Source organism: Athene cunicularia, assembly GCF_003259725.1.
Source record: "Athene cunicularia isolate RWA chromosome 10 unlocalized genomic scaffold, athCun1 chr10_part1, whole genome shotgun sequence".
In the NCBI taxonomy this organism is placed as follows: Eukaryota; Metazoa; Chordata; class Aves; order Strigiformes; family Strigidae; genus Athene; species Athene cunicularia.
The window spans coordinates 18,391,430-18,419,128 of NW_020799112.1; the positions used below are offsets into that span (position 1 = coordinate 18,391,430).

The window sequence follows — 27,699 nt, forward strand, 5'->3', positions numbered from 1 at the left end:
TGTGTTTCACACATGGGAACTTGACACAGTCAACTCAGTCCCTGTGGAAGGCAAACTCACTTTGGAAGTTTCCAGAAGCCAGGGATACTAGACATATCTGAAAAGTTTGAGAACTCAAGCTTCTGTGACATTGTCACTGCAGGGGGCTACTATCTTGTCCCAACACCCAACCCGAACATTTTGAAAAGACAAAACTGAATTACAGGGAAACCCCCCTTTTGAGCAACTTCCTAATTGTGAGTCAGCAAGCCCGGCTTCCAAGCTCTCCTCACTTTTGAGAGGAACTGCTGGCTCACAGCACCACAGGTGTTTTTCTCTCTGATGTACATGAAGAAGCTCCTGAGTTACTGTTTGCTCTTTTACTCCTTTTTTTCCTCTTTTCTTTTGTATTAGTTTGATGAGAGACAATTTTGAGGGTAGGAGCAACGGTTACCACAGTCAGAAGACTTCCTGGCATAAAAACATCAAAGATGATATTCACAATTGGAATCCCTTGCAATATTTAATTAGGGTCTTTTGCTCACTAGAGATGGTGGTGGAAACCAGGATTTTTAATGGGAAATTTCAACACCTCAGAATTGGTTTTCAGAATAAATGTTTTCTGAGAAATGGATATTCCCAAAATTGTACTTTGAGAAAATTATCTTCCATTTATTTCATTTCAGAATAAATATATTGCATTTTTGTTAATTTTATATTATTTTATGATATATAAGTAATGTTTTCAGAGGGAGGAGGAGGAGGAAAAAAGCATATGCACTGCTTTACTGAGATGTCATAACACAGTATATTTTATTTTAAAAACTTCTGTGGTCAGATGATACTTTAAACTGATCAAACTGTTCTACATCTTTTTTTGTAACTCAACAGACCTCCTGTTTTCGCTGAGATTAATCAGACTGCAAGACATATCAAGAAAGGTTCAAAGTGCTATTTTTATTAATACCAAAATACAGGTCTATGAGGCAGTTCCACAGTTCTGTACATGATGTTGCAGAGGTTATTTGAAACATACTCCTAAAGCTCCCAGTGATCAGGAGAGGGGGAAAAACCAAACCAAACCAAAAAAAATCCAAAGTGAGACCTCTATGGTAAAATCTAGAATTCAAAAATCCTATCCTAGTCCTGTGGTCAAGGATGGTGAAAACTCTACATGGTATAACACATCATCACTAGCACAGTAAGACGTTCTAATTCAAGTTTTAAAATGTAGTATTTACTTTTAGAATGCTAAGATTTATGTTTTGTTGATCACATGAAAGTACAGATAGGAGTATTTACCTTCGTACTACACCAATAATGACTGTATTTTCTGAGGGTTTCGTTGTTCTGATAGACCTTTAAACAAAAAGCAAGGTCATTCAACATATTTTTAAGCTCACATTTCAGAAAACATAACTTTACAGACTCTTCACACGGTACTTTTCTTTAAATGTCTCCTTTAAAGGGTTTAACAACAGAACAAAAATCAAATCCCGAGCCTGCTGGACCACTAGGAAAGGAGGATAAATTTATCAGTGTCTGAGACTCCATGAAAAAAAAGACACAGAGAATGCAGATAAACCTAAACCTCAAATACTCTCAGTGGGGGAATAGCAAAAATTCTCCCCTCCGAAACAACATGTAATGGATTTGTTTGAAGGACTTGGCCTCACTCATTCAAGCAGCATTTTACTTTATTCTGTGACAGAAGGGTAAAAATGTAACAAGGGGAACGGTGCTGGTATCTAGTCTTTGCCTGACAAAGATTTTATCTGCTTGCTTTAGTTTAGTAAGGAGAAGAGCCTTTGTCCCAGTACGCTGAACCCACCACACTCACCCAGGGTACGTGATCTGACCCTGCCACCCCCACCCCACAGGCTGTTATTTAGTCTAGACACATTCCCATGGGGTGTTTCACTGGAAAGTCACTGAAGCAAGGCAGCACTGCCTGTCAAGTCTCTGTGGAGAGACTCAGAAAGGCAAATCCTTTTCCCCTTTCTTCATACTTTACAGCAGTTGGTGAAAGTATTTTTGGAATCGGTTTGCAACTTTGCTCTTCATAACAGATTCTCAAATGTTGTAGGTATGGAAATGTGCACACAAAACACTGCCTATTTGCATCTGGAGTTACTCAACAGCAAGCGACACTTCAAAAAATTCAGAGCACTAATGAAGTGAATGTATTCACCAAATTGCTTAGTGGCACATGCAATCTTTGCAGTTAATTTAATGTACAAACAAGAAACCAAGTATTTGAAAAAAATCCCCCCACCCAGTTCTACGACAAGACATTTGTACGCTGTGGCTCCAAGCCCGATCAAGCTTCAGATATCCTAGCACACAAACAAAAATGCTGCAGCTATCAGATGTAAAGCACCGAGGTAACATTATTTGATGCTGCCAGTGGACATCTGACTAAAAAATACCAACGTACGATAGATTTTATAAAAGCAAAAAACTTTGATGATGTGTTAACTACATAGTTAAGCATTAATTACAATGAAATGGTGCTTACCTGCATAATGCTTCTGCATCAAAGTATCTGGAATGTCTATGGTCAATAATGATAATGTCATGGTGTTTATCAAGAAAACATTCTAATGCAGACTCGGGTGTCCTGGCAATATTACATCGAAATCCAGCTTTCTCACATGCCCAGCAGAACCCGTTACTCTGGTTATCTTCTTTGGCAAACACTAAAAGTACCTGGGTTAAAGGCAGACAGCGAATCATTACAGATAAGTCTTGCATATACAGTAGATGCTGTGACTTTTGCCTGTTCATTACATGTCTTTTAAAGTCACTTCTAAGGCTTAACCTTGCGTTTAACAGAATTGCTTTCTACAGACTATTGCTTTTTATAATTGTCTGTATAGAGAGGTGTTTCAAGTGATAAAACAGTCTGCCAGAGCCATTTATATCCATACAGGATGAGCAAGTTTGGGAAGCAGCTCTCTACAAAGGCAGCTTAGGCAATCAGTTGAGCCTAGATACCTACATTTCAGACACTGTGCACAAAATAACACTGAGTCTACTTTTCTTCACTGAAACTGTCTGACATAAAACCATTTTCTTGGGTTTTATTTTTCTTGCCAGGATCATATTCCAGAAAAAAAAAATGCCATGGTTCACTTTGTGGGAATTAATATTTAACAGTGCTTCAACGGCACGATGAAAAATGTGCTTTCCTTTACATCTCGTTCTAGTTCCCCAAAGTACTGGAGGCAGCCCACTCTGCAGAATTTCTGGAAACTACAGACAGGTTGGTCAAGCTCAACTCAAGCAAGACTGAAAGCATAAGCAGTATCTCTGTATATGGAGTATGACCCCATGTCACTCCTGTGCAAAGCTTGCCATGGGATTTTTAGCACAGAAGGAGGTTACCATGGCTGAAATCCAGAACTGGAATTCACATCTACAAGCCGTATTTGCTCTGCCCTAACCTGCTGTGTAACTGCGAATAATATTAATCTCTCCGAGCCTTTTTAAAATCAATACTATGCCTATATACTCGAAGTATGATAAGGCCCAATTCCTTCTAAAATGTATTTCAAATTTTAGGATTGAATACAGTACAGAAGATAAAGTCTGCTAAGAAAGACTCTCACTGATGTGACAGCTTGCATCAGGATAATATTTTGTATAAGAAAACTTGTTTTGCCTGAAAGAATACACAGAATGACAGACTATAGATCTGTATTAGTGTTGGGTTTGTGGATGACTCAGTATATGCAGCCATTTGGGAAAGATGGATAACCAAACCAGCATTCAGTCTACTGTCCCAAGACACCAATCTTGCAGTAATTTAATCAAAACACACTTAGATATATACTTTGGTCAGACAATAATGTGGAGCATGTGTAACTCACACCACATCCCACTGCCGTTTATCTTCGGGGTGATTTTAGGAATTCCTGTGCTGGTTACACTTCGGACCAGGCTGGTGGAATGTCTACCAGTAAATCTTAACGTTTCCATGTAGTGCATATTTTTGTAAGAATAAAGGACTTTGTACTCATTTAGTTCAGATTCCTTTTATAGCAACCTGCAAAACTGTTTGCAAATCATGTCATAGTTTGAGCTATATTTAGTGAAGTTAATTTATAAACACTCTTTAAAGAGTGGAAGAATGGTTTTCAGCAACAGCACAGCAAATCAGCAGATGTGAGTTGCATGACTGACTCTGGCACAAATGTGATGTTGTCTACCTTCTTCCCTCATACCTGCTAGCTGTATTACCAGGATAAATTGGTAGAAGTGATACAAGAATTAATAACAATAAAGGAGGCAGAAATATTCAAGGAATGTTCTGATTTATACAGCTGCATGAGACTGTCCTAAGATCTTGCTGTTTGATAATATTACTGTCTGACAGGTCAGGAAAATGTTGAACTGCAGTTCTTGAAGACAGACATTTTCAAATTATCAGGTCCAAATTACTTTCACTCAGGAGTTTTGTAATTACTGACTGAGGAACATCTTGGATTATTAATGGTTCAGTATGCCTTGGGATACAGGAGAATTTTCAGAGGAAGTCCAAAGGAGTCACGTATCTGCAAACCTCACACCCATCCCAGATAAAATAAGGGGACAACTGACATACAACTTCTATTAATAAAGAGATAAAAGAGGATGAATTAATGCCAGTCAACAATGAATAACAAAAAAACATACTTTGCCAAGATCACAACTTTTGAGAAGCTATTGCAAGTTTCGTTGATGCTAGTAATAATGCTGCTGTAACAGACCTTGACAGGACATTTGGCTTAGTATCATTTTGACAAGATTTTGATTAAGAATTGACTACCAGTATAATACAAAACCAGACACACACTAAACTGATTACAAGATAACCAAGAGCAAAACGAACTACAGATAGCTCTATTTTCATGAGCTGAGAGATGGCTGGAGAAAAGAGTTAGGCCGGATTTTTAGGATATCACATAGAACGTCATGATAAAAATCTGTAGGTGCACGTTATCACTTGACAAAAATGCTCTGTGAAGATCTCTATACCCAAGAAAATCTAGTCAGAAATTTGAAGCTATCAACTGTGATGTTTTAGAAATTAAGACTTCAGTTTGAGCTGTTGTACTACCTGAAGTTGATTTTGATGAAGTCTCATAGGGCCAAACTGCACATCTGTTACTGGTGCCTAGAAGAAATAAGAAGGGATCTTATTAATACATATACACCTAGGGAAGAAAAAAAAAATTAGTCTGTTAGAGAAGACATTTCTTATTTACCACTGACTTACAGTTATGTTGCTATCATTATGATGCTGCTTCTTCGTGAGGGTCTTATTCTGCTTTTGTAAATTTAGTGCTAAGCTGCATTAACACAGTTAGAAATCAAAAAAGATACTCTTAAAATATTTTTTTTATTATTATGTTAAACATAAAGTAATGGATTAGTCATGAAAGTTTGGCAGACAGATTGCTATTTTTCCGTATCCTCTGTATCACTCCAGCCATTCTGCAAACCGTGGAAGTGTTAAAAAATTGCTTTTTTTTTAAAGTAAAAAGCATTAAATCTCCAGTAAAAAGACAAAAATACGTAACACCGCTCATAGAATTTCACATGTAACAGGTGCCCAAGACTGCTACAAAAACACACTCATTTCCTTTTTCCAAGAGCTTTGTGCTGCATTCCCACCTTCCCATCCAGCCCCTCCAGGGAAGGTTTCAGAACTCAAGATATTTGTACTTGACGATCCATGGACTCAGCGTGCAACTTTGCTTTGAAAAACCCTGCAAAAACGCAGCCCATATATCATGCTTTCCACATGCCAGTGATTCCCACGTTAGATTCTGTTCAACTAGCACAGGTAAGGATGTACAAACAGCTGGGATCCTTCCGTCTCATGTGTCACTCCAAGGAACAGAGGTCAATGACCAGAAGTGCTGTTTATCACAACTGTTTCTCTTTGATACAATTAATCATTAATCAGGCTTGAACATGAATGACTCTTCAGCTGGTATGGGATGGACTTTATAAAGTAGTTCAACACATAAATACAGAGGGAGACTTTAACAGGATTACACAGGTTGGGTTCTTTGGGAATTCCCATGAGGAAACTATCTGCACTTTCAGGTGCTTAAAATATTTTTCACCTCTTGTCTCAGAAATGAAAACTAAAAAGCAGGAATAACAATGCTCCCAATTCAAAACGGGAAACAGAGTCCAACCAATGGTCCGTAGTTACACAGACTCTTCAAAGGTAACTGGAGTAAAAAATCAGAAGAAAATTACTTTTGGCAATGCAGTAGATGGAAGACATCTCCGGATTCATATGTACAAAGAAAAGATCTGTTGAGCACAAAGGTGGCATTTTTACATTGTTGTTTTTCAAAGCAAAACCACACTTGAAGGCCAGATTTATCGCTTTGCAGGCTAGATTTTTTCCAATAAATTATTTTAAAGAATCATCAACATGTCCTACATAAAAATCTTTTTAGAATCACATGCTCCATTCTTTCTACGACCTTACTGCTCCGTTGCTCAGCCCTCAGCGTTTCTCATGTGCGATTCTATTTATTTATCAACATGAAAATCAGCACTGCAACATTAAATAAGCAAGAAACATGAGTCAAGGGAAAATGGCAACACAGTACCTGCAAAAACAAGACCGGAATTTGTGTTTGCCTGCGTTATTTAAGAAGGCCTCTAAAGCTGATGTTAAAATGACGTTGAGGGGTTTTGGATTTACTCTCAGTCATTCTCATCAGACCAGCTTAGGTCGAATACTCTTCAGGCAATTTTTTTTCTGATTTCGAGACCAAAAATCTCTCTTCAGTTCGAAAAATCCAGCTGTTTTATTCTCCCTTGTGGCCCATCATCCAATTATTCAAAATGTGCACTAGAAAATAGAATACTTGTGCTGATAATGCCCACAGCAGGAGGGAATCCAGCTCTTTGCACCGGTGTTACTGGTTTGGCAGCACTGACAATAGTAACTGCTTGTTCTGAATCAGTCACATCAGCAGAAACGCCTGAAGGACACAGAAGGGGTGTATCTATCAAGAAAGAGATGCCTTTTTACAGCCACTTCTCTTGACCGTAACCACACTTCAAACTAAATTTTGAGACGTTTAGTTTGTACGCTCCAGCTGCCAGCATAAAGCAGCAAGTGTTTTCCGTTTCACCATGAGCTGGGAGGTTCAGATCCAGAGCTGAACTTCACTGGCATTTGGGCGTCTCTAAAACCCCATCCTCCAGAAGGCCAGCGTACCCTTGGACTATCAGTCCCAGTCCAAGGGGAATCTCAACAAATGAGATAAACCCAGTATTGCGGGTTATTGCTTTTCTCTTTTGTTCTCTTTTATTACCTCTTTCTCTTCAAAAGGTTGTGAATAGTCATCAAAATATTTAAAGGACTGAGCCTGAAATCTGCCAGAAACCTGTGGCCATTTCTACACTGAAAATACCTGTCTACGCACCATTGAAGCTTAAGTTCCAAGCAGTGCCCAAATGAGAAAAACTGTCTTGTTACATGTTAACTTGCTGTTCTGAGTAGAAGAAAAACCCCAGTCTGCATCTCAGCTGGAAAATTTTGGTGAACTCCAGTTAATTCTTAATCCTGTTGAAATCTGTTCAAATAACTTGATTAATCATTTCAACTTTTTGTGTGCTGCTCGTAGCACTGAGAAGTAACATGCCGATTAAATACTGTGTCAAAAATCAAGGCTTCAGCAAGGATTAGCAGAAACTCTCAACTACAGGTGACCTAAATGAGCTTTAAAAATACCTCTAATGCTGCAAGCTTGTAACAAAACCAAACCCAGCCAAAGCTCACATGTATAGTAACTCCACAAACACATCTTCATTCACTCACATCTTTTGCTACTTCTTCCTTGAAGTTTCTTCCCTACTTGAAAAACCAAAACCCAAGTACATTTTCAGATTGACAGACATGATTTATGCATGTGACAGCCTTCCAACAGGCACAGACTTGTCAGAAAGTGTATGAGAAGACAGAGGTAGAACGAGTTGTAGGTTCCTGGAACTGATTGTGATAGAGCTGGGTCCCTTGCCAGAGACTGGCTGATTCAAACCTTCCAGCTAAATACAGCATATGTGACTGTGGCAAAATCTAAGCCCAGAACACTCTGAGCACCCTGACTACAAATGCAAGCCTTCCGAAAATCCTTCCTTGGCCAAACAACCTTAGTGGCCAGCCTGTAACTTGGAGCCAGGGACCAAACCAATGGGAGGGAGGGATCCTGCTGCAGACTTCCGACAGCACAGCCTGCTCTCACTGCACCCCCATACTCAGAGCATCCCAAGGGCACAGCCAGGCCCCCAAGGCTCTAGGTCTCCAAGACATTTAATGCTAGAATAGTTTGCAACGGTAACTAATTCACAGGCTTTTGAAAACGCAAATCTTTTTGGCTCATCTGTGCCAGTGCAACTTCCACAATAGCTGCAGCTCAGTTCCTCCAGGTCTGGGGAGCAAGAGATGCCTGTAATAGCAGGCTGCGGGTCAGCAACTACTAGTTAGCTTTAATTGCAGACAGCAGCTCAGTTAACTGCAGCATCAAGTGTTTACACTCTCTGCTTAGAGACAGAGCAGATAATCAACTCCAGGCTACTTTAAACGCTTACACACAGCAGTCGCAGCCATTTTACATTCTCTGACCCGCTGAACTACTGCTGGTATCACTTATTTTCCCCAAAATTCGCTTTCTTATTTGAACACAGTACTTTGTGTCCTGTCAAACCAGGCCTGGTCCTGGCACAAAGTGAGATCCGTCCCAAGGCAATGACATTAGCCACACATAGGATAGCTGTCATACGCTGTCATATGTCATATGTCTAGCTTAACACTTGCTAGAAATTATCTGCATGTTGTAGCAGCTAATTTGCAAACACTGAAATTGCTGATAACAATACTTCATGTTTCCAATGTCCAGAGGAAAGTGAATGTTTGGTAAATAAAAACAACTGAAATGGGCTTTAAAAAGACAGACCCAAACAACTGTGACTGATGTGATTAAAGTACAGCAAACTCAACGTTGACCTGATATAACCTGGTAAAGTACTTCTCACTATGAGTCATTCTTCACATTTTAGCAGAACAGAATCTACAGGAATGGTGTATGCACAGTTGCTGCGTTGGGTTTTTTTACTTCCTAGAGCTAGAAAAACTTTAAATGAACTTGCTTGATGAATAAATGTAGAAAGGAATCAAGGGTGGAAATAAAGCCGCCTTGATCTACATGCTCCTTATGATGATAAACTGTCTGGTTAGCGTGTGGGACACATCAAAGCAGCCCACAGGTCTCCTATTTGCTAGAGGTCTCATATCTTGGCTTTCTCCAAAATGCCTCTCTTACCATTACCAATTGGAGAGGAGAGCAAACCTCCTAAAAGGGCAGACTCAGCCCCAAAAAAATCCTTTGGCTATTAACTCCCATGCAATACTCCTGCTATGGAGGGGCAAACACATTCCTTCCAGAGGCTGATTTTCTTAAGTCACTTCTTTTATGATGCTTTTGTGGGATGTTTTGAAGCAGAGCCCTGCACAGCCCAAGATAACCCTTGTCAGAGCCAGCCCGTGGGCTGCTGCACCACCACGCACTCACAAGACGGGCTGAACCAGGACCTGCTGGTGTCCTGGAGAGCCTGAAATCCTCCTCCACAACCCACAGTGTTCCATTGCTTCCTTTCCGCCGCAGATGGGGCTGTGAGAATGACAGGAATGACTCTTCATCTGGGCATGTAATCTCCATGAACAGCCCTGGCCTCTTCCTAGTATCCCTCCTGAAAGGTCAGCTGGCAGCATTTCTGCTCCTGCTGCTCATCTCACCTTTTCCCGGGTAGAGTTTGCAGGAGGAGATGCGACAGCTTATTTTTCCTGCAACTGACTTGAACAAAGAAGTGACATAAACTTTTGCTGAATGGATTGCAGATGGAAACTGCTGCTGTATGTCCCAGCATCCACGTTTAGAAAGGTGACAATGAGAAGATAATTTCTGTTGGTAGTTTAACACGAAATATCTGCCTCTTTGAATTAAGACTTCAGCCTCAAGGCTCTGACTCATTATATGACACAGATAACTACAGTGATTAGACATGACTATCACTGGTCCTAATGGACTACAGCCAGCAAAATTCATCATTTTACTCAAATCAATATTTTAAGACATCACAAAAAAGCGTTTTACCTAATTTTAAAATATATACTTAAGCTTTCTACATACACTAAGTACATGTTATAAATCAGCACGAGGTGACTCACCACAGCAAGATTTGACAGTCTTGATCATCAAGATATGCTAGGAGCTATAGGACTGTTAACATAAACTGAATTTTGATAATTCTAAGAAAAACAAAAGGATTAATTTTATAAAGGAAAAAATACCCTTTTTCTTAACCTCCTTTTTAAGCATAGATTTATCATCCCAAAACCAAAACCTCAAATGAACTCATAGATTTATAACACACCTTAAACTTTAACTCATTCAGGATCTATTAACAGCAGAAATTTAAATTCTATATGACAACACCCTTTCTCAGAAACCTTAGCCAAATCCTCTTGGATGCTGAAAGCCAGGCAATAACCCGCTCAGTCTAAACAAAGCTAGTCCACCCAGGTCATACCAGCATGGTGCCTCTATCTGAACAGAGGGGGGCTTTGCGACTTGTCGTGGCTAACATTTCTGGCTAAGAAAGTCTCCATGCTGAGGATCTGCTATAGGTTTTCACTGTTCAGATTTTTCTTTGTTTACAACTATCTTTATCACTTCCTGAAATATATGAATACTAATCCAATCCATGGTTATTTACCTATTTCTTTCTCAGTGAAATCTCCCTAGGGAGAGAATTTAAGACCTGGCTTCTTCTTTTCCATTCCCTTTCTGATTAACACTTAACATCATCGTTCACATCTTCCTTGCAGACCTTGACTGCACTGTTTTGTTACAAACTTAACATTGGTGGAAATTACATCAAATACTCGCTGAGCACATCTTCCTATCACACACAACTGTTTAGAGCATAAAATGAATTATACTCCATGGGCTGAATTCCGACCGACAGTGAAAATTCAGAGTAATTCCACCAAATGCAAAGAGAATATGCTGGATTTACTTTGGTGTAAATGAAGTGGGAGTCTGGCCCCACGCAGCTACTTCTTTTGTTGTTTGGAGGCCACAACAGTTTGAATAAAGCATAAGAGGGAACAAAGTGTCCAAGGTTTCTGCTTTTTCTCAACAGATTCAAGGACAAAGGTAAGCCTGGTTCACAAAAACCCCAAGTTGTATGCAGTCAGTTTATTCTTTGTTGAAATACAAAGACAAGAGTTCTGAAAGGCAATTAAAATTTACCAAAGCTGCTGTTCAACCTAGATGAAGCCTGTTAATTCCAGCCCTTAATATTTCTTCCTATTTCTGATTCATAAAAGATGTAGACAAATGTCACAGACTCAGTAATTTACATAATGTAGCATTCTGACTCAGTGCAATTTACTTTGATAAAATCTAGCATTTACATTAATCTAAATCAGGTTCCCACTGATGCATCTCTGTCAACAAAACAATATCGGTTTAGATCTATATTGTAAGGTCTGAAGATCACCTGAGGTTTCGGTATCTTTTTCCTTTTATCTATTTTCTGTTTTAAATTGATCCCGAGATGAATTATCTGCGATGCTGCCATGTAACAATATAACAGACAGCGCGAACGATGGGGTAACATACCCTCTGCTTTCTTAATCCATTTCTTAAGCTTTAGTACCAGTTGTGAACCAGATTTACACTTAAATGAGCTGCTGAGAGCCAAACTCTGGCCTCTGATTCACTTTATTAGCAACACAGAATTTGGACAGCTTGCAGTTTTTGTGAGAAGGAAAGCTTTATTAAGCATAATGAGTTGCCAGAGCTTTCCAATCAAGCTGCTGGCCCTGTCAGCCACGAGACCCACTCCCTTATTCCCGACAACACCTTTATTGCTCCTAAAATCCATCCCCTCTTCCACTGCTCACTCTGGAGGCAAGCTTTGGGCTAACCCAGGTCCTGAGAAAGCTACACCCAGCTGGGACTGGACTGCTCTGCTGGGGTGCCAAGAACCAGGGCTGAACACTGGGGCTATCCCAGTTTCACCGGGTCTCTCCTGGGCCTGAGGAGAGCCCTGATGATTTTTAGCTCTGTGTTCAGCTTGCCACACACATGCCAACCATTATTATATATGTTTGTTTGTATTCTGGGCCCAATTCCCCACTGCATTTCTTCAGTGTTATTCCACTGCAATAAGTAAAGATAAATTAGAACAAAACTGGAGTAATACTGTTGTGAAATCGGGTTCGCTGCCTTCTAGCACACTTTAGACACAACTGAGAACTCCCATTTTCTACCATTTATAAATTCTCCCCTTATTTGCTACAGGAAACTTCCGTTATCAAGCTGCATGCATAGCACTAGCAGAAGTGAATCATTCGGTTTTGTTGGGAATAATTACTGATGTTGTCCCAAAGTGACTTTTATTATCATTTGTAATGTCGTAAGGTCTGAGTGGCCTCTGGTCCAGACAAGTGGCCCACTGTGGTAATGTTGTACAACAACAGGACAAAAAGGCAGTCAGCATTCCCTGCCATTGTTAAAGGTCATACATTTTACACAGAACATGCTAACAATTGGGGGGAAATTTTTTAGCTCTTGATAGGGTATTTAAGGGATAAAATAAACATCATTTGTCACTCAGTGTGCCTACAGCACTATTACACGGATCTCAAAAGTTTTAGGGGGAAGAAATGGTTGCTGTTTCCATTTTAACATTCAAAGTAATCAAGGCACCGGGGAGAGAGCTGATCTCAGCACGCCTCGTGCTGAGCCCCAGCATCCCTCCTCGGCATGCTGTCGGGTCTCTGCTACCCGGCCAACCAACAGCAGCAGGCACTAGTAATATTGGGACCATTTGATAATAGCTGATATCTGGAAAACACGGATTTCCGAAATTCAAAACAATAGTTCCTGATAACTCAAAACACAATTTTCATTACAACTCCGTAACCACAGCGTTATTGTAAGTTTCTACGGTGAGCAGATAAAATTCCAGCAAAGCGACTGTGCAAACCTCACCCTATGAAGAGTCCTCATTCTCAACGAGCCACGCACCAAAAAGGGACAGAATAAATCACTGACAAGTCAGGGGAATAAGCTATCTACTCATTAATCCACACTGACTTTTTCTGTCCAAAGAGAACAAAGTTGAATGGAAACCAGTCCTCACATCAAAAGTTACTCAAATCTAGTAAGCTGTATTTGCTGCAGTGTCTACCTGATTCAGATATCCCTTATAGACCTATATGCTGTGTTGAAACGTCATCTATTTGTCTGTTTAGAAGAGAAAAAATGTGAATCATATGCTCCACAACAACCCTGGAGATGTGAATACTGTTAACACTGGTCTGTGCTGCATGGTCACCATTTTGTCAAATGCTTTTATGACCCACCAGCACTGAATTTAAAATGCTCTAGGCCTTCACCATCTAAAGATTTGAGATGGCTCACTAGGGTCTTCATTAAGGTCCCTGCTTTCTGACTGAGAGTTTTTCAAGGACTTCTTAATTCAGGCCACATATGCACAGATCTTCGGCTGAAGGCTGTGAGCTCTCCCCATGTCAGATCCTGGGCTGCTCACTAAACTGTAGCCAAATATTTTTGTGTGGTGAGGGCATGCTGTAGTGCATTTGTAGTTATATTCTGCACTAAGAGAAAAACAACAGCTTAAATGATCTGGCTTGTACTTTAGAAGAATTTTTTAAACCCTATAATAATGGTTTTCTATACATAGGTCACAGAAATGGATGCCTTTATCAATGCAAAAAAAAAAAAAAAAAGTAGTATGAACATTTTCAGCCGTTCAAAGCCAAATGTAGTTTTTAAGCCTATATCTTTTTTGGAGAGTCAAGCTTAAGGGTAACAGGAATAGAATGGGCAACAATCAGAAACTGAATTGTTTCAGATGAAAAAAAAGAGGTAATATTTAAGGCACTAGCACCTAATTCCATGTTTTATTTGTTTTTGACAAAATTCAAGAGTCAGCTAGAATACCCTGCACTTCAGAGCAAATGTCCAAGTGAGGCATCCTTGGTATTCTGGGGTTACTCGCACCTAAGGGCTGTGATTGCCTTTGTGAGACGCTACCTTGTGGGCAGCTGAACAGCACGTATGTGTGGATATTACACCTCTGTGAGTTTCTGCAGCTATTCCCTTGTACTCCCAGCAACACTGAGACTGCTCTGTTTTCTCCTTTGCAAACAGGATCAGCCACACTCTATCTCACAAAACACTTTAAAGGCAGGCACATAAAACCAGCGCGTCTAGCAATTCCCAGAAGGCTGAAAGACCTATTTCCTCTCCCCTTTTCCCCTCACCTGACACAAGTCTGGCTACTCCACTGGCTAGGAGAGCTATAACCAAGCTCTGGGCACCAACCAACTCCTCATACACCAGCATCGCTATAAAAGTTTCAGTGTGCTATCCTCTCCCATCTGTTGGCAGAAATAAGCTCTACTCAGATGTAAAGGCTAGCCAAGAAGACAGAGAAGATATTGGTCTTTAAGTCTTGTAGGTCATCAGCCAATTCGAAGCCCAAGCATTAAATATGTTGAGCTTTGCATCACTCCATACAAATAAATCCATCTTGAGCTTTACCAACAACTTGTCTAACTGGAAAGGAACTTCTCAGTCACCTACTGCTGCCTCAGGTGTATTACTTTCGCAGACAGGCTGTAGCTGACTTTCCATCCCCCCACTTGAGCAGACGCTTTAATACAAATACTACATTCTTCTGGCCCAGAGGGAAATTCTTGCTGCCTGCACTTTAACAGTTGAGCTGCACGGCACTCTGGGAGACTTAAATATGGCACAGTAGTTCCATTGTTTAATATTATTAAAACTGCTTGCTCTCTTGTGATTCTGCAAGATCCTTGAGCTTAGCAATAAGCACTAATCTGTTTCCTATCTACCAGCTAGTCCTCTTCTTTCTAGTGGATAACGCTTGATAGTTTTATTTTAAAGATGATTACTGATGCATCAGGATATAACAGATCTCCATCATTATCAGGTTTTTTTTCTTTACACACATGAATTTCAATGGCAGTTTTCCTTGAACCATCTGGATTTGAACAGAGCCAGCTGACTAAAAGGAAGTTCCAGTCTATCAGGAAGATTCCCAATTACTTTCTTTATGTCAAACAAAGTTTTCATGCCTTGATCTATCAGCACTGCAGTCACCACAAACAGACCAAGCAGAGCAAGACCATACAGCACAAAAATAGCATAAACCAGTCAGTGTATCTGCTAGGCTTCCTAGAAGAGCTCTAATATTTTGTCCTAAGCCTCCATTTGTTATGGAAAAAACTTGCTGCTTCTACTGTCATTAATAACCCACTGCTTGTGCTGACACAGTTCAGTCATTTTTTTCTATCTGGTGCCATTCATTATCATAAAAGCATACATTTCCCAAGCAGTGTCAAACGGTCTGCAGCAAACCGCTGTCAGATTGCAGTTGAGCAGGTAGCAAACTGAGATTACTCCTCCTGACCAGCTGGGAACTGCACAGGCGCTCCTGTGATTGCTACGTTATCTTACACGTCTCCAGCCTTCACCTAAGTGGGCATCCTGGATGCACCAGTTGATTTTAGTCCTCTGAGTCCAGATGGTGACAGTATGGAGCTGTCTCCTTCTCCTTCTTCCCCATTCTCTCAGCCATTTGCCATGAACCTTCACACAGCTTACTCAGGTGTCCGTGAACCTGCTGGACACCACTGGCAAGTGGTTCCTGTATGGTCCAAAAGGTGTGCTCTGCCCGCCTTAAGCACGAACTCACCTGTGCTCTACCTGGTACCCTGCCTGGGAACTGCTCTAAAAGACAGCAAAGATGCAGTCTCTGAGATGTAATTTCACAGGTAGAATAAATGCTAAATCAGTGAGACAGAGGCCAGTATAGTGAAGGAGAATCGTTCAATACTGATAATAAACATTTCACTATTTTTGTTTATTGAATACAGGTCTACCAGGATGAGTGCAACTATCTACAGATATTTAAGAAAACCAAAAGAGAGGGGTTTGGCACTCAAAGCTTTTCTAAAATAAATGAAGACTTCAGGCTGCAGGCATATTAAAGATGTCTTTTTTTAAAAATAGGAGGAAATTCATAGTACATCCTTTATTCACTCCAGAGTTTTGCATTAATTTTGCTTGTTCACACTAATGACCAATCCAAGAGGTTAATTTCAGGCTTTATCATAAGGAGGAAAACAGACAAATGGATTTAAGAGCACTGGGGATCCCTTCTTTCTTTTGACTGTGAGGAACTTCACTGGCTGAGGGGATGAGTAACTGGTTTCCTCTCATACAGATGCCTCTTCATTTCTGAGGACCTACAGGGTAGTTTGAAACTTGACACTGGTTTTCTGCTTGAGTCTGGTTCAGTCACACACAGTGCTTCTGCCAGCCCACAGGGCTCCTTAAATATTACACGCTCTGTAGATTGGATCGATCTTTTTTTTCCCCTTAAGTACAGCAGAACCTTTTTACAGTTATGCCGATCCCCCTAAACTTTGCATGTCTTTAGTAAAGTGGGGTTTTCATTATAATCAGAATAATTAGGTAGAATCTGATGCAGCAAAGCAACTTTTCATTCTAGTTCTCTCACAAACAGCATTTCACTCTATCTGGATTTGTGGTGGGCACCCTCCATTTTATTTAACTGAAAAAATCTGTTTAAAAAAAAATCAACTCTACCATTATCTTTGATACAAAGCAATCTCTGCACATTCTGCCTACGAGTAGCTCTTCCTTTACAAAATAATTGCTGGATAGGCCAGTAAGACACTGCTGGTATAAAATTATTACAGAGACATGATTTTCCCTCTAGAAATGCTCAAGTGACCAATATGTTACCACCTCCTAGTAAAGTTTCACAGGACTAAAGCTGTGGCTCTCAACAGAGCAGTCTCCCACAAGGCAGCTCCTATTTAATAACCCATCAGCAAGAAAGCCCATAAAGAACTCTGCCACTGTGTTCGTTAACTGGGAAACAACTTCAGCTGGGTATTAAATATCCACTCAAGATGAAATCCTGCCCATCGCAAAGTTCATTGACACTGGTACTGTCTAGATAATACTCTCTCCAGGTACAATGTTTGTATTTCTCAAATAAAGTACAAGGACCATAATTACACAGATAATACTCCATAGATGTTGAATAGTCTCATATATATACTATCTCTATTTAACCTTAAGATTTCCAGGAAAGAGAGATATTTGCATCAGATACTTTTACCAGCTGTATGATGGCAGTGACACTTTCACAGAAAGTCTTGCTGCAGTTACAAAGCTTGAAGGAAAGATCTGTAACATGCAGGAATAAGAGCACAGGGTAAGAAAAGAAGATGCAAAACTACTGAATGTAATGTATTATAATGTAAACACGTGCATTCACCTGCAAACTGCATAGACATAAAACAGCTGTATAAAACCATGAGCACACGTGGTTAAAAGGTGCATTTGGTCAAGCAAATGTGGACTTTTCATGCATCATCTGGACAGCCATTTTTAAATGGTATTTGTCTTCCCTATGATGTAGGTAAGATGTCAGGAAATTTTTTTTCAGAGTTTTTTTTACATGTCGTCAGGCCCTACAGTGGGCCCTTCCCTAGGGGCTGTTTGAACACCAGCAGCATGTGTGATCTCTGAAATAAGCAGGTTCTCCACTCCCACCAGCAAGGACTGTAAAATGTGAGCAGAGTTGAGACCAGTGCAGTAAAACACCTTCCCAAATATTAGGATCACCAGGTACCTACCACCTTCTGCACGGTTTTATTGACACCTAAATCTATCTGGCTCATCTAGAAAGGTCTGCTGATGTACCTGAGACTTGCAGGATTGTCCTACGATAGCAATCAGTGCTGGAGCTGTGTATGTGTGAGGAGCCTGGGCTATTCTGTCACATGCCACAGAGCTCCAAGCTGCATCATTCATAGTCGGGCAGTGACATCCTCATTTCACTTGGATAAAAATGATGAATTAGAAGGAGCTCTATGAAAGAAAGAGGCTCCAATTAGTCATTATATAATGAAATGGTGTCAACCCATGCAAAAAAAAAAAACCAAACCTGATTAGTTGCAAGGAAAACTGGCATCCATCCAAAATCAATCTCCCTTGGGATACAAGTTCTGGCATCTGAAGGAAGCTTGTTTAATCTGTTTTGCAACTATCCAAAACATGTTTCCCCCCTGAACATTTTTGCTTTCTTACTCTGCTGGTTTTTCTAAGAAAGGATGCAGCGGACCCAGGCCTTCTGCTGCGAGCGTAAAAGCTTTATGCCAAAGAACAAACGAGAGAAAATAGACATTAAAGTCCTGTCTGGCGACACCATTAATAAGTTCACAGTCACCATTTCCTTCTTCCTCCCCTGCACCAAATGTTTCTTCCCAGACAGTGATCCAGACTGCTGATAGCTCTGGCAGGGAGCTTTTACCAGAAATTTTAGCAGGAAATGTTAATTTGCAAGCCTCGGTGTCCTCCCTTAGGGAAGACAGACGTTGTATCTGCACAACCAAACTGGGGGGACGCAGAACTACTCAGACCTGCCTACAACACACAGAAGAGAAACTCCTCTGTATCTCTAGCAAAAAGTAAAAAAACAACTGTACTCTTTTTTTTTTTTTCCTTTCCCCCCCAAGCAATGAAATACTAGAAGAATGTCCAAAGCAAACAGAAAAATTCTATTAATGAAATATCCAATTTAGTGTAGTTTCATGGCGTAACTCTTGAGTTCAGCCTGATTTTTAGGACACAAAACCTAGCTGGAAATTTGTAGGACTTGAATAAAACAAAACCACTGCTTTGTGTAAAAATTCTACTGTTTTTCTATAAATCAGTTTAATAGTGAAGATAGCCTGCATGAAACATTAAATACAGCACACGTTACACATAAATTATGTGTCAGGGATAAATAGTTTTCTAGTATAAAGTCTAATGTCCCACGTTCCCAGAAAGGAAAAGCCATACTCACTTTATTAACAGTTCCAATTATGCTACAGTCACCTGGAGAATTAAAAAATAAAAATAAACCTATAAACTCATTGAAGAATGATGCCGATAGGACTCTTGAAAAGTTTTATCACTCTGGTAGATCACTCAATGTCTTTTTCTTCCTCGATGAACTTTGAACATAAAACTGTAATTACTATAGATGCAGGAGGGAACAGTGTTCTTGATTAGGAAAGCTTTTATCAATCATTGGAAGTTGCGTTTGACTTGTTTTATGCGTTTGCATGTTCCTTTGTGCCAGGACAAATATTCTTACCACATTCGTATTTGTGTGGTTAGCAGACTTCTCTGCATCTCCTTTGCCCTTATCCTCCAAAGACAAAACAAATGGTGTGCTGCTAAATGCTGAACTTCGCAATTTTAGTACTACATTGGGACAGAAATATATTTTGACTAACTTTACAAACCACTAACATGTACAGTCTAGGCACCTACCACGGAACACTGAAGTTCTACTTTTTTTTTCCTTCACTGTTTAATTTGAACCAATGTGTCGTACTCTGGATGACTTCAGAATACACTGTGAGGTGCATAATTTAATCCAGTTATATTCTGTAATCTAATTTTGCTAAGAACATTCAAATGTATTCCAACAAAACAAACCTTCTGTGAAACAGCAGGAAAATATTAGAGGTGGCATCAAACCACTACTCCGTTAGACATAAATTACTCACAGTATGTTCCCCACAAAACAGAGCAACAAAATTTGCAGGCCACAATATGAGGTTGTACCCAGAAATACTTTCCAGATGAAGCAAGCAAGATTTGCAGTGGTTTTGTGACACAATCGACAATTTTTTGCTATTGGAAGAGAGATTATCTAGAGCATTTGGTGCAGGGGTTCTGTTTCCTCGCATACCTCCTTCTCTGACTTCAGTGAGCAATGGAAGCTAAAAAAGACACTTGTGCTTAAGATCTATCATGACTCTGTGTCCTTCCTTCTCCGTGCAGCTGGCCTTGAATGCTGAATAGCTGATCACCTCTGAATTATTTTGTCAGAAAAATCTAACAAATACTTTGCCTACCAAGCGTGTGTGATATTTCAGCTTCATGTCCCTCCTTTATTCTTAAATAATACAACCTTGCCGTTGCTACCCATGTAGTCTTTGGGAAGTAAAGCATGGCTTGTTTGATTAAACTAATACTATTTAAAGCATTTAAGACTGATTTATTTTTTTTTTAACAAGCGAAACATGCCTATGTTGGGAATAATATTCTGCTGATACTATAAACACGGAACTATGGATGTCTCTATTCATATCCACATACTACATTTCTACTTCAGACAGAGTTTTAAGACAGAATTTCACAGTCTTTATGACAATTTAATAGTTTAACTGATGATTTTGCTTTGCAATTTCCATTCTATTTTTAGCTTTTTTTTTTTTTTTTTTTTTTTTTTTTAAATAAATCTGCATGGCATATAGAATTAGCAGGACTACCATTTGACTGGCTTGCTATTTTTTCTAGAGTAAGAAGAATCTGTTGGCTCTGATGGTCAAGAAAAACACCACATCTCCCAAGTCTGACTTTGAGAATTCAGTTACAGTCCCTATAAGCAGCACTACTCAAATTAATGTTTCCCATGTAAGAAGGTTTTCAGTGGGTTTTTTCAGTTTTCAGTTCCATCACTGCATGCCTACCAGCTGCTTTTTTGACCCAAGTACCCCAGACTCATCTGGTTGGAAAAACTGTGTCCCTTTGACTGCAAGGCACTGGCAATGATGAGAGCATTCATGTCACTCTCTGTTCTGTCATCTAACACAGGACTGAGCAACTGGAGCCTCAAGCTGATTATATCAGCACTCCAAAAGTCAGAGGCAAACATCTGGAATGGATTTGTTAGAAATAAAATGAATGACATCTTTTCAGGAGTTTTAGCTTGCACCTGTACTTATAAATCTCCATGAGGGCAAGTTATGAACAAATTTAATCAGGAGCAGGAGGCAGAAGGGTCTGGTTTTAAGCCCTTTGGCTCAAGCCCTGTCAAGAGCCCCAGGAAGAAGGTTGGTACTGAGGTACCCCGGAGGCACAATTTGTTCGGAGGTCTCTTCCACCAGAGGATGAGGAACACACTCTGTAGGCCTCCTGGGGCCCACCATGCACAAGGCCAGGCAGCTCTGTAGAGCAGGTTGGGTGGCACAGTGTGCTCTCTTGGTCCCTCTCTCCAGTGATGGAGTGCTCTATCCAGCCTTACAGCCCACACAGGCAACTGGGAGTTGTGTCCAACTTTGCCACAGGGGAAATAGAGCCCCGAAGGTTATTTTTGTTGTCTGTAACACCAGGAGTGGTTCAAACTTCAGTAGAATCTGCAAAAGGTAATGGAAAAGAGGACAGGAGAAATTTAAGAGGACAGTATTGCAATCAGAGGAGTGATGAGGGGGGTGGGCAGAGGTCAAAAGAATCAAACACCACCACTGTTATCGGATGGGAGGGCACAAAGGTACAGGATGAACCTCTGAAAATATGTAGAGGAGGGAACAGGGAATATACAGAGAGGAAGAAGGGCAGGGGAGAAACAAAGAGAGAGAAGCCCCTGGCAATTGTTTGGATGAAACGTTACCTTTGCCTAGGCACTGAACTCATTGTCTGCAGCCGTCTCCTTTCCTGCTTCTTTCCTGAGCCTCCCTCAGCACAGACAGTGCTTGTTCCAAATCGGAAGGTGACTGATGTGAGTCCTGTGCCATGGGCAGGTCTACACCACAGACTAGATCAACTTTTTTTATTTTAGCTTGCGCAGAGTGCAAGGTTTTCACTGCAAGCTTTAACTGACTGAAGTGCAAGTTGACCACATCTTATCCAACTTGGCAGCCTGTCTTGGAGAACGTTCATATTTAGGGATTGGAATGATCTTAATGAGACAATCCCATTGCAATTGCAGCCAAACACCTGGAGATGCAAAGCAAATTCACACAAGTACCCATGGCTGAGTACTGCATCCAGTTCATTTTTCTACATACAGACAACAGGCCCCATGAGGGATGCAGGATGCTGGAAGAACAGGAACTCTGTACTTGGGGGGACCCATTATATTCCTTTCGGACCATAAAGAAAGATACTCTGAGGGAAACAACATTTTTGTTTCTGCACAGACCCAAACATGAAGTCAGAAAAGACAAAGAGCATTTCAATGAGGTGACAGCCCACATGCTCCACACACAGACTAATTCCTAAAAACAGGAACTGAAACATCACTGTTACTGAAACTGTTACTGAACATCACTGAGACACTGCAGCAAAACTGCATTTAGTAGAGAAAGGCACTAGGCAAAACGTTCTGGCTGTACCTTAATAAAAACCTTAAAAAAATAAATACGAACTCAACCCACCCAATGGTGGGCTGGTTTCTATATACCACTCCGGCACATCCTGTTGGGGTCTGTCTGTCATCAGATGTTCCCTGAATTTTTAACTGCTTGTTCAGAGTTGTGGGTTTTTTCTTTTTCTGGTTTTTTTTTGGTTTGGTTTGGGGTTTTTTGTTTTGTATTGTGTTTTTTTTTTTTTTTAAAAAAAAAAAAGGACTTCAGACAATTCCTCGCAAGAACTGGTTTCAAGCTCTTTAGGAAAAGGAAAAATAGGATTTGGAGACAGAGTAATGCTAAGCTGGGGGGAACCATAGAGCACGACAGCCCTAGGGAAGAGCTAAGGAAGCACAAGACTCAAGTACCATAGACAACACTGAGTGACCTACTTTTGCAGAGGTTGAGTTTTGTTTGATTCCCCCCCCCCAATAGATGCTTCCTCTTGCTATGGGTGACAGGAGGCTAATATGATGATGCTGTTAGCATTAGTGACTAAATGTCCCAAGCTTTGTCTGGAAGAACTGTTGAACTAAGGTCTGCTCTGCTCATCACTGGTTCTTGTTCAAGTGGAAGTTAATAACCCTGTGGCAAACAAAAAACAAGCAAACCAAAAATGTAAGGGGATCAGACCCCTGGCAGAGTTTCCAGTACTCCTGACCTCAGCAACCAGACTCTGCTGTGCTAGCTAGCAGAGGAACTATTGATGAATGCATTGTTGACAGTTCTTCTGTCTACAGAATTACAGCACTTGCAGCTTCACAGTCAACAGCTTGCAGAATGTTTTGCAATACCTGGATGGAGGTGTTTTCACATATACATCATACAGCACCACATTATAAATTATTCCAGGCAGCTTCAGGAAGCTACTAACATAATTCTGAAAAAAAAAAAAACCAACCCCAAAAAAACCCAACCCACATTAATGGAAAAAAAAAAAATCCAAAAGCCATTAAAAAAAAACCCCAATCACAACCTGAAACAAATGTGGGTTTTATCAGTGCTTGATATTTAAACTGTCAGCTTTATCCTTCTGGTAAGTAGGCAGCTCTAGTTCACAACTGAACACCTACTTTATTTATTTAGCTATGCTGCATTTAACCTTACATCCTGTCTGCTGGGTGCATCCGGCTCCACAGATCTCCATGCAGCAAAGCTTTAGCATAAGGTGGGGGAGCTACTTTCCACAAGCCAAAAAACAGGAAATTTGATGACATTGTTCAGTGAGCAGACGTCAGCGGCGAGTGATACAAAAGAGTAAACAACTTCCTAGCAGCAGCAGACAAATGGGTCGGAACTACTGGAATCCTGTGATGTCTGGTGTGTTTTGCATGAAAATTAGTGTCTCAATGAAATAGGGAGAGATCTTCGGCTGATGCAAACTGGAGACACTCCCTGGAAATCTAGGAACTACACCAATTTGGTCTGTGTTGGAGATCTGACTCCAAGTCTTTACCTTAGTGATGCTGAAAACATCATCTTGGAGAATTCATGTTGTTGATAGTCTAAATATTTTGTAAATGTTGTCATTATTTTAAAACACACAAAAAGTTGATTCGCATAAAAAGGATAAACTTCAGTTGAATGTATGGAAGACAGTGCTAGAAATGCAGGTGCCATTTCATTATGATCATACTACCAACAGTCTTGCACGTATATATAATGTATATATACATATATAATATGCTTTTCTTGTTAAAATACTTTGATATGATGCAAGCTCAGCATCAGTAGGTATGACATCTTTTGTCATACTATATATGAATATATGAACATATATATATGTTCATATCTATATGAACAGTAGGTATGACATCTTTTTGGATTTCAGTGTTTGCTTTGTCGAATCTGCTCTCGTATTTTCCAGCTATGAGCAAATGTCAAATATGATCTGAAAAAACAACCTCTCAGCTAGGTACATGATGGCTCAAAGACAGGTTACAGCAGGCAGAAGGGAAACAGAGTTAAGACATTTTTGCTCTAATTCAATGTTATTCTGCCCATCTCTGTCCAATTTAAAGATCTCTTAACTGCAAGAAGTAATATTTGACCAGGCACCACAAATAATGGAGCTTCACTATTGCATCCCAATCAACTATATAAAGAAAAATAGCATCCTCTGGAAAAACTCTCTTCCCTACTCATCTACGTGTAGAGGCTGCCGAGGCATATAATTTTTCAGGTCTTTTATATTGCCTTTTGAGCTATCCCTTTCAAAGGGATGTAGAGAACTAAATCCTATTTTAGACAAGGTAGTTCTTAAGAGAAGCTCTTGACAAAGTCATACTAGGACCTTGCTGAGGCTTTATGATCTGGGGAAATCTGGGGACCTTACAGAAAATACATGGGGATGTTTCCCAGAGGGATGCAATTCAGTAGGTATGTTGCCAGGATTCTCCTCTCACCCAAGTATGTCTTCTAGCCAAAATCTAAGCAGAACAGACTCCTAAAATGAAAATTAGCAGCTAAATTTAGAGCTGTCCATGAGACTGCCCTACTCTCAGTAATGGAGGGAGGGAACAACAGGAAAGAGCCAGATGCTTCTCAGCTCTCCTTGCCAAATTCTCCTCTCCTCGGAGACAAGAAATGCAGTATGTAATCCTGGGGAGGAAGACACACCAATAACCGTGTCAACACTGCAGTCAAATGACAAGGCAAACATACTGGGCCAAATCTATCTGCAAAATAGCTCCTGTGACTCGAGCAGACTTTGTTCTTCCTAAATACTGGCAAATAGCCGTAGGCTAGCAAATGGCTAGAAGAGCAACAAATGCCTATAAAATGAGCAGGTCTATCAAAAAAAGTAAACCTGCTTCTCACTCCTCAGTCCACCTACATCAGAATTTTCCTGGTTTCAATTAATTTGTCATTTCGGCAGAGTATGAGTTTGCACCAGTTCTGCCGTTCTTCCCTGGCTCCTCAGGTTGAATGTAAGAAGTAAGGGTTTAGAAAACAACCCCCCATCTGAAGCTGATCATTCTCAATCCTCCTCTATCATTGGTTACATGAGAAAATTAAAAATATATGCATCACTAGCAAAAACTTCCAAGAATAAGCAAATCACTTTGGAGGAACTCCAAAGTATTTATCAGAGAATTATATTCACCTGGCTGTGCCAACAATGCTCAGAAGACAGGTTTTCTGCAAACCCCTCATGGCTTCAGGATGAAAACATTGTTTTACTACAACTCCCTATCCAAATTTTCATTCCACTACAGCTGATGGCTAGTACATGGCCAGGGAAAGAGGCCTTGATCTGACCTGCAGCAACAGCAACGATGGTGTTGTGACACGACCCGAGTGGGGATGCATGATTATACAAGCCTGTCATCCATGGCACACTTATTTAGGGCCTTCCATTGTTAAGCTTTGATTTATATCAATAGAGGTGAACGTGGTGACCAAAGGCAGACAGCACGTAGTTCTAAATATAAATTAAACGATGGAATCCTATTGTGTGAAGGCACAGAAGCAGGGACAGCATAGGAAGGGTGGGTGGCTGTGCTGAGCAATCTGCTGATAGAGGTTACAATCTCCACTTGATAGGGTCTGGCAAAAAAAGGACAGTAACTTCTACAGGATTTCCCTCCCCTTTTTCAATGGCCTGAGGCCCCAGACTATGACACAGGTATGACACAAAATGCAAAAAAGTTTTCCAGTTATCTTTCCAATGCCGTATCACTGAGATTGATTTTGCAAGCCAGGCCACCATTTCCTACTTTTTCCCGTGCAGCTAAACATAGAACTGCTTTTAACTTTCTGTGTCTGGAATATCTGTTATTATCACCTAAATTCAATTAAATTTTTAAGTATGATTTTGTTTCATGGAAGGGTATCTTGAAATTTTACTTCTGCAGTGCAATGTAAAAGCACCTCCTAATCAGATTAAATGAGTAACAAAAACCTAGCCTAGGTTTATGGATGAGCTAACCTGGAGGCCACTAACTATGTTATTTTCTATATTTTACACCTATTTTGGGTCACTTTAAATTAGCAAATGGAACGAAACCGAAATGTTTTCTGATATAAAAAGAGTGCTTGTCAGGAAAAACAAGAGCTCCGCGGGTTAGATGCACCTACCATTTGCCCATCCACAAAGGGGAATGTGTTTCTTACAGGATTACTACACAGTGGTGAGCTTTGTTTCTGTAGAGATTTTGACATATGGCTGAAGTTAGACCTTAAATTAGAATATTCCTCTTTGAATTGAGAAATGATGTTTCTGTGCAAATGAATAGTGTATTCAGTGTGAATAAAGCTTCTGCTATTGCACAGTTCATCTTATCTACTGATGTCATTTCCTCTTAGTTGCTTCTGTAATATTAATAATCACCATATAGCCAAAGAGGTCATATACTAGGAATGTATACTTTAAAATTCTTCAGCACTGCAGAAGAGTTTGAACAAGAAAATCTATGTTTCTGGCTAGATGGACAAATGGAATGACTTGCAAGGAGATGATGTTACATCATTTAAAGGTGGGGATAAAGAAACCTGTCTACTTAGGGGAAAAAGACTCCAGATTGCAAGACAAATGCAAGAGTTGCAAATAGAAAGGAAAATCACTAATGAACAGTGAACCTAACCTTCCTTAATAAGCAAAAAAAGGGTAATACACAAAGTAATTGTGCTGATATAACCAAAGGATCACACGAAAATCATGAAGGTTTGATTTATGGGTTCAGGACATTTCTGAATGCAATTCGTCGCAAGGTAATTTTTGTTCTAAAATGACTTTCAGCTTCTCTCTTCCTGAACACAGCAGAAGCAGCTTCCTGAATATATCTTCAGTTGTCAATTCCTAGTTGTACACACACCTCAAGGATGCCCACTTACCTACCCAGCTGAAAAGCAGAAGAAAGAAAAAATGCAGGTGCAGAAAATTTGGTGTTTTTAAGGAAACTGGTACCTCTTAAGGTAACTGACTGCTATAAACTTCTCAGAAAATCTCCAACTAGAAAGATGGGGTATCACTTCTGTGATAAATGCTCTGCTTGGTGGGACTGTGGCTATCTCCAGGTGTTATGAAGAAGTTCAGCTCTTTGTACATAAACAGGAGCAAAAGAGGAAGATGAACCTCTACTACATATGGTGAGGGAAATAAAGGCCCAGGTCCATCCTGCCTCATCTTAGTCACATAACCAAGATGTCAGCATTAAAAAGGTGGAAATCCTCGTCACTTCTCTAACTCATAGTCAAACTCAGGAATCTGTGTTTCAGAGACAAAGGAGCTCACAGGACTGTCTGCCTTAAAATAGACCAGAGCTGCCGGCAGTAGAGTGGGATTTGGGAGGATCTGCCTCTTCTGAATGACTCAACGCTCACCCTTGAGCTTTAATGGGATACCCATGCTGATA

At 40.2% G+C, this 27,699-nt stretch overlaps 1 protein-coding gene across 3 annotated transcripts in view; it reads right to left on the reverse strand.

Annotated features, from left to right (window-relative positions):
* The window catches only part of PDE8A (phosphodiesterase 8A), a 129,940-nt gene that overhangs the window by 34,764 nt on the left and 67,477 nt on the right, over positions 1 to 27,699 (reverse strand). For all 3 annotated transcript variants that reach the window (XM_026855795.1, XM_026855794.1, XM_026855793.1), the window contains exons 2-4: positions 5,081 to 5,137; positions 2,498 to 2,688; positions 1,282 to 1,338 (exon numbers count right to left, since the gene is read on the reverse strand). In XM_026855795.1, the coding sequence (XP_026711596.1) occupies positions 1,282 to 1,338; positions 2,498 to 2,688; positions 5,081 to 5,137 (305 nt within the window). The remainder of the gene's footprint in view (positions 1 to 1,281; positions 1,339 to 2,497; positions 2,689 to 5,080; positions 5,138 to 27,699) is intronic.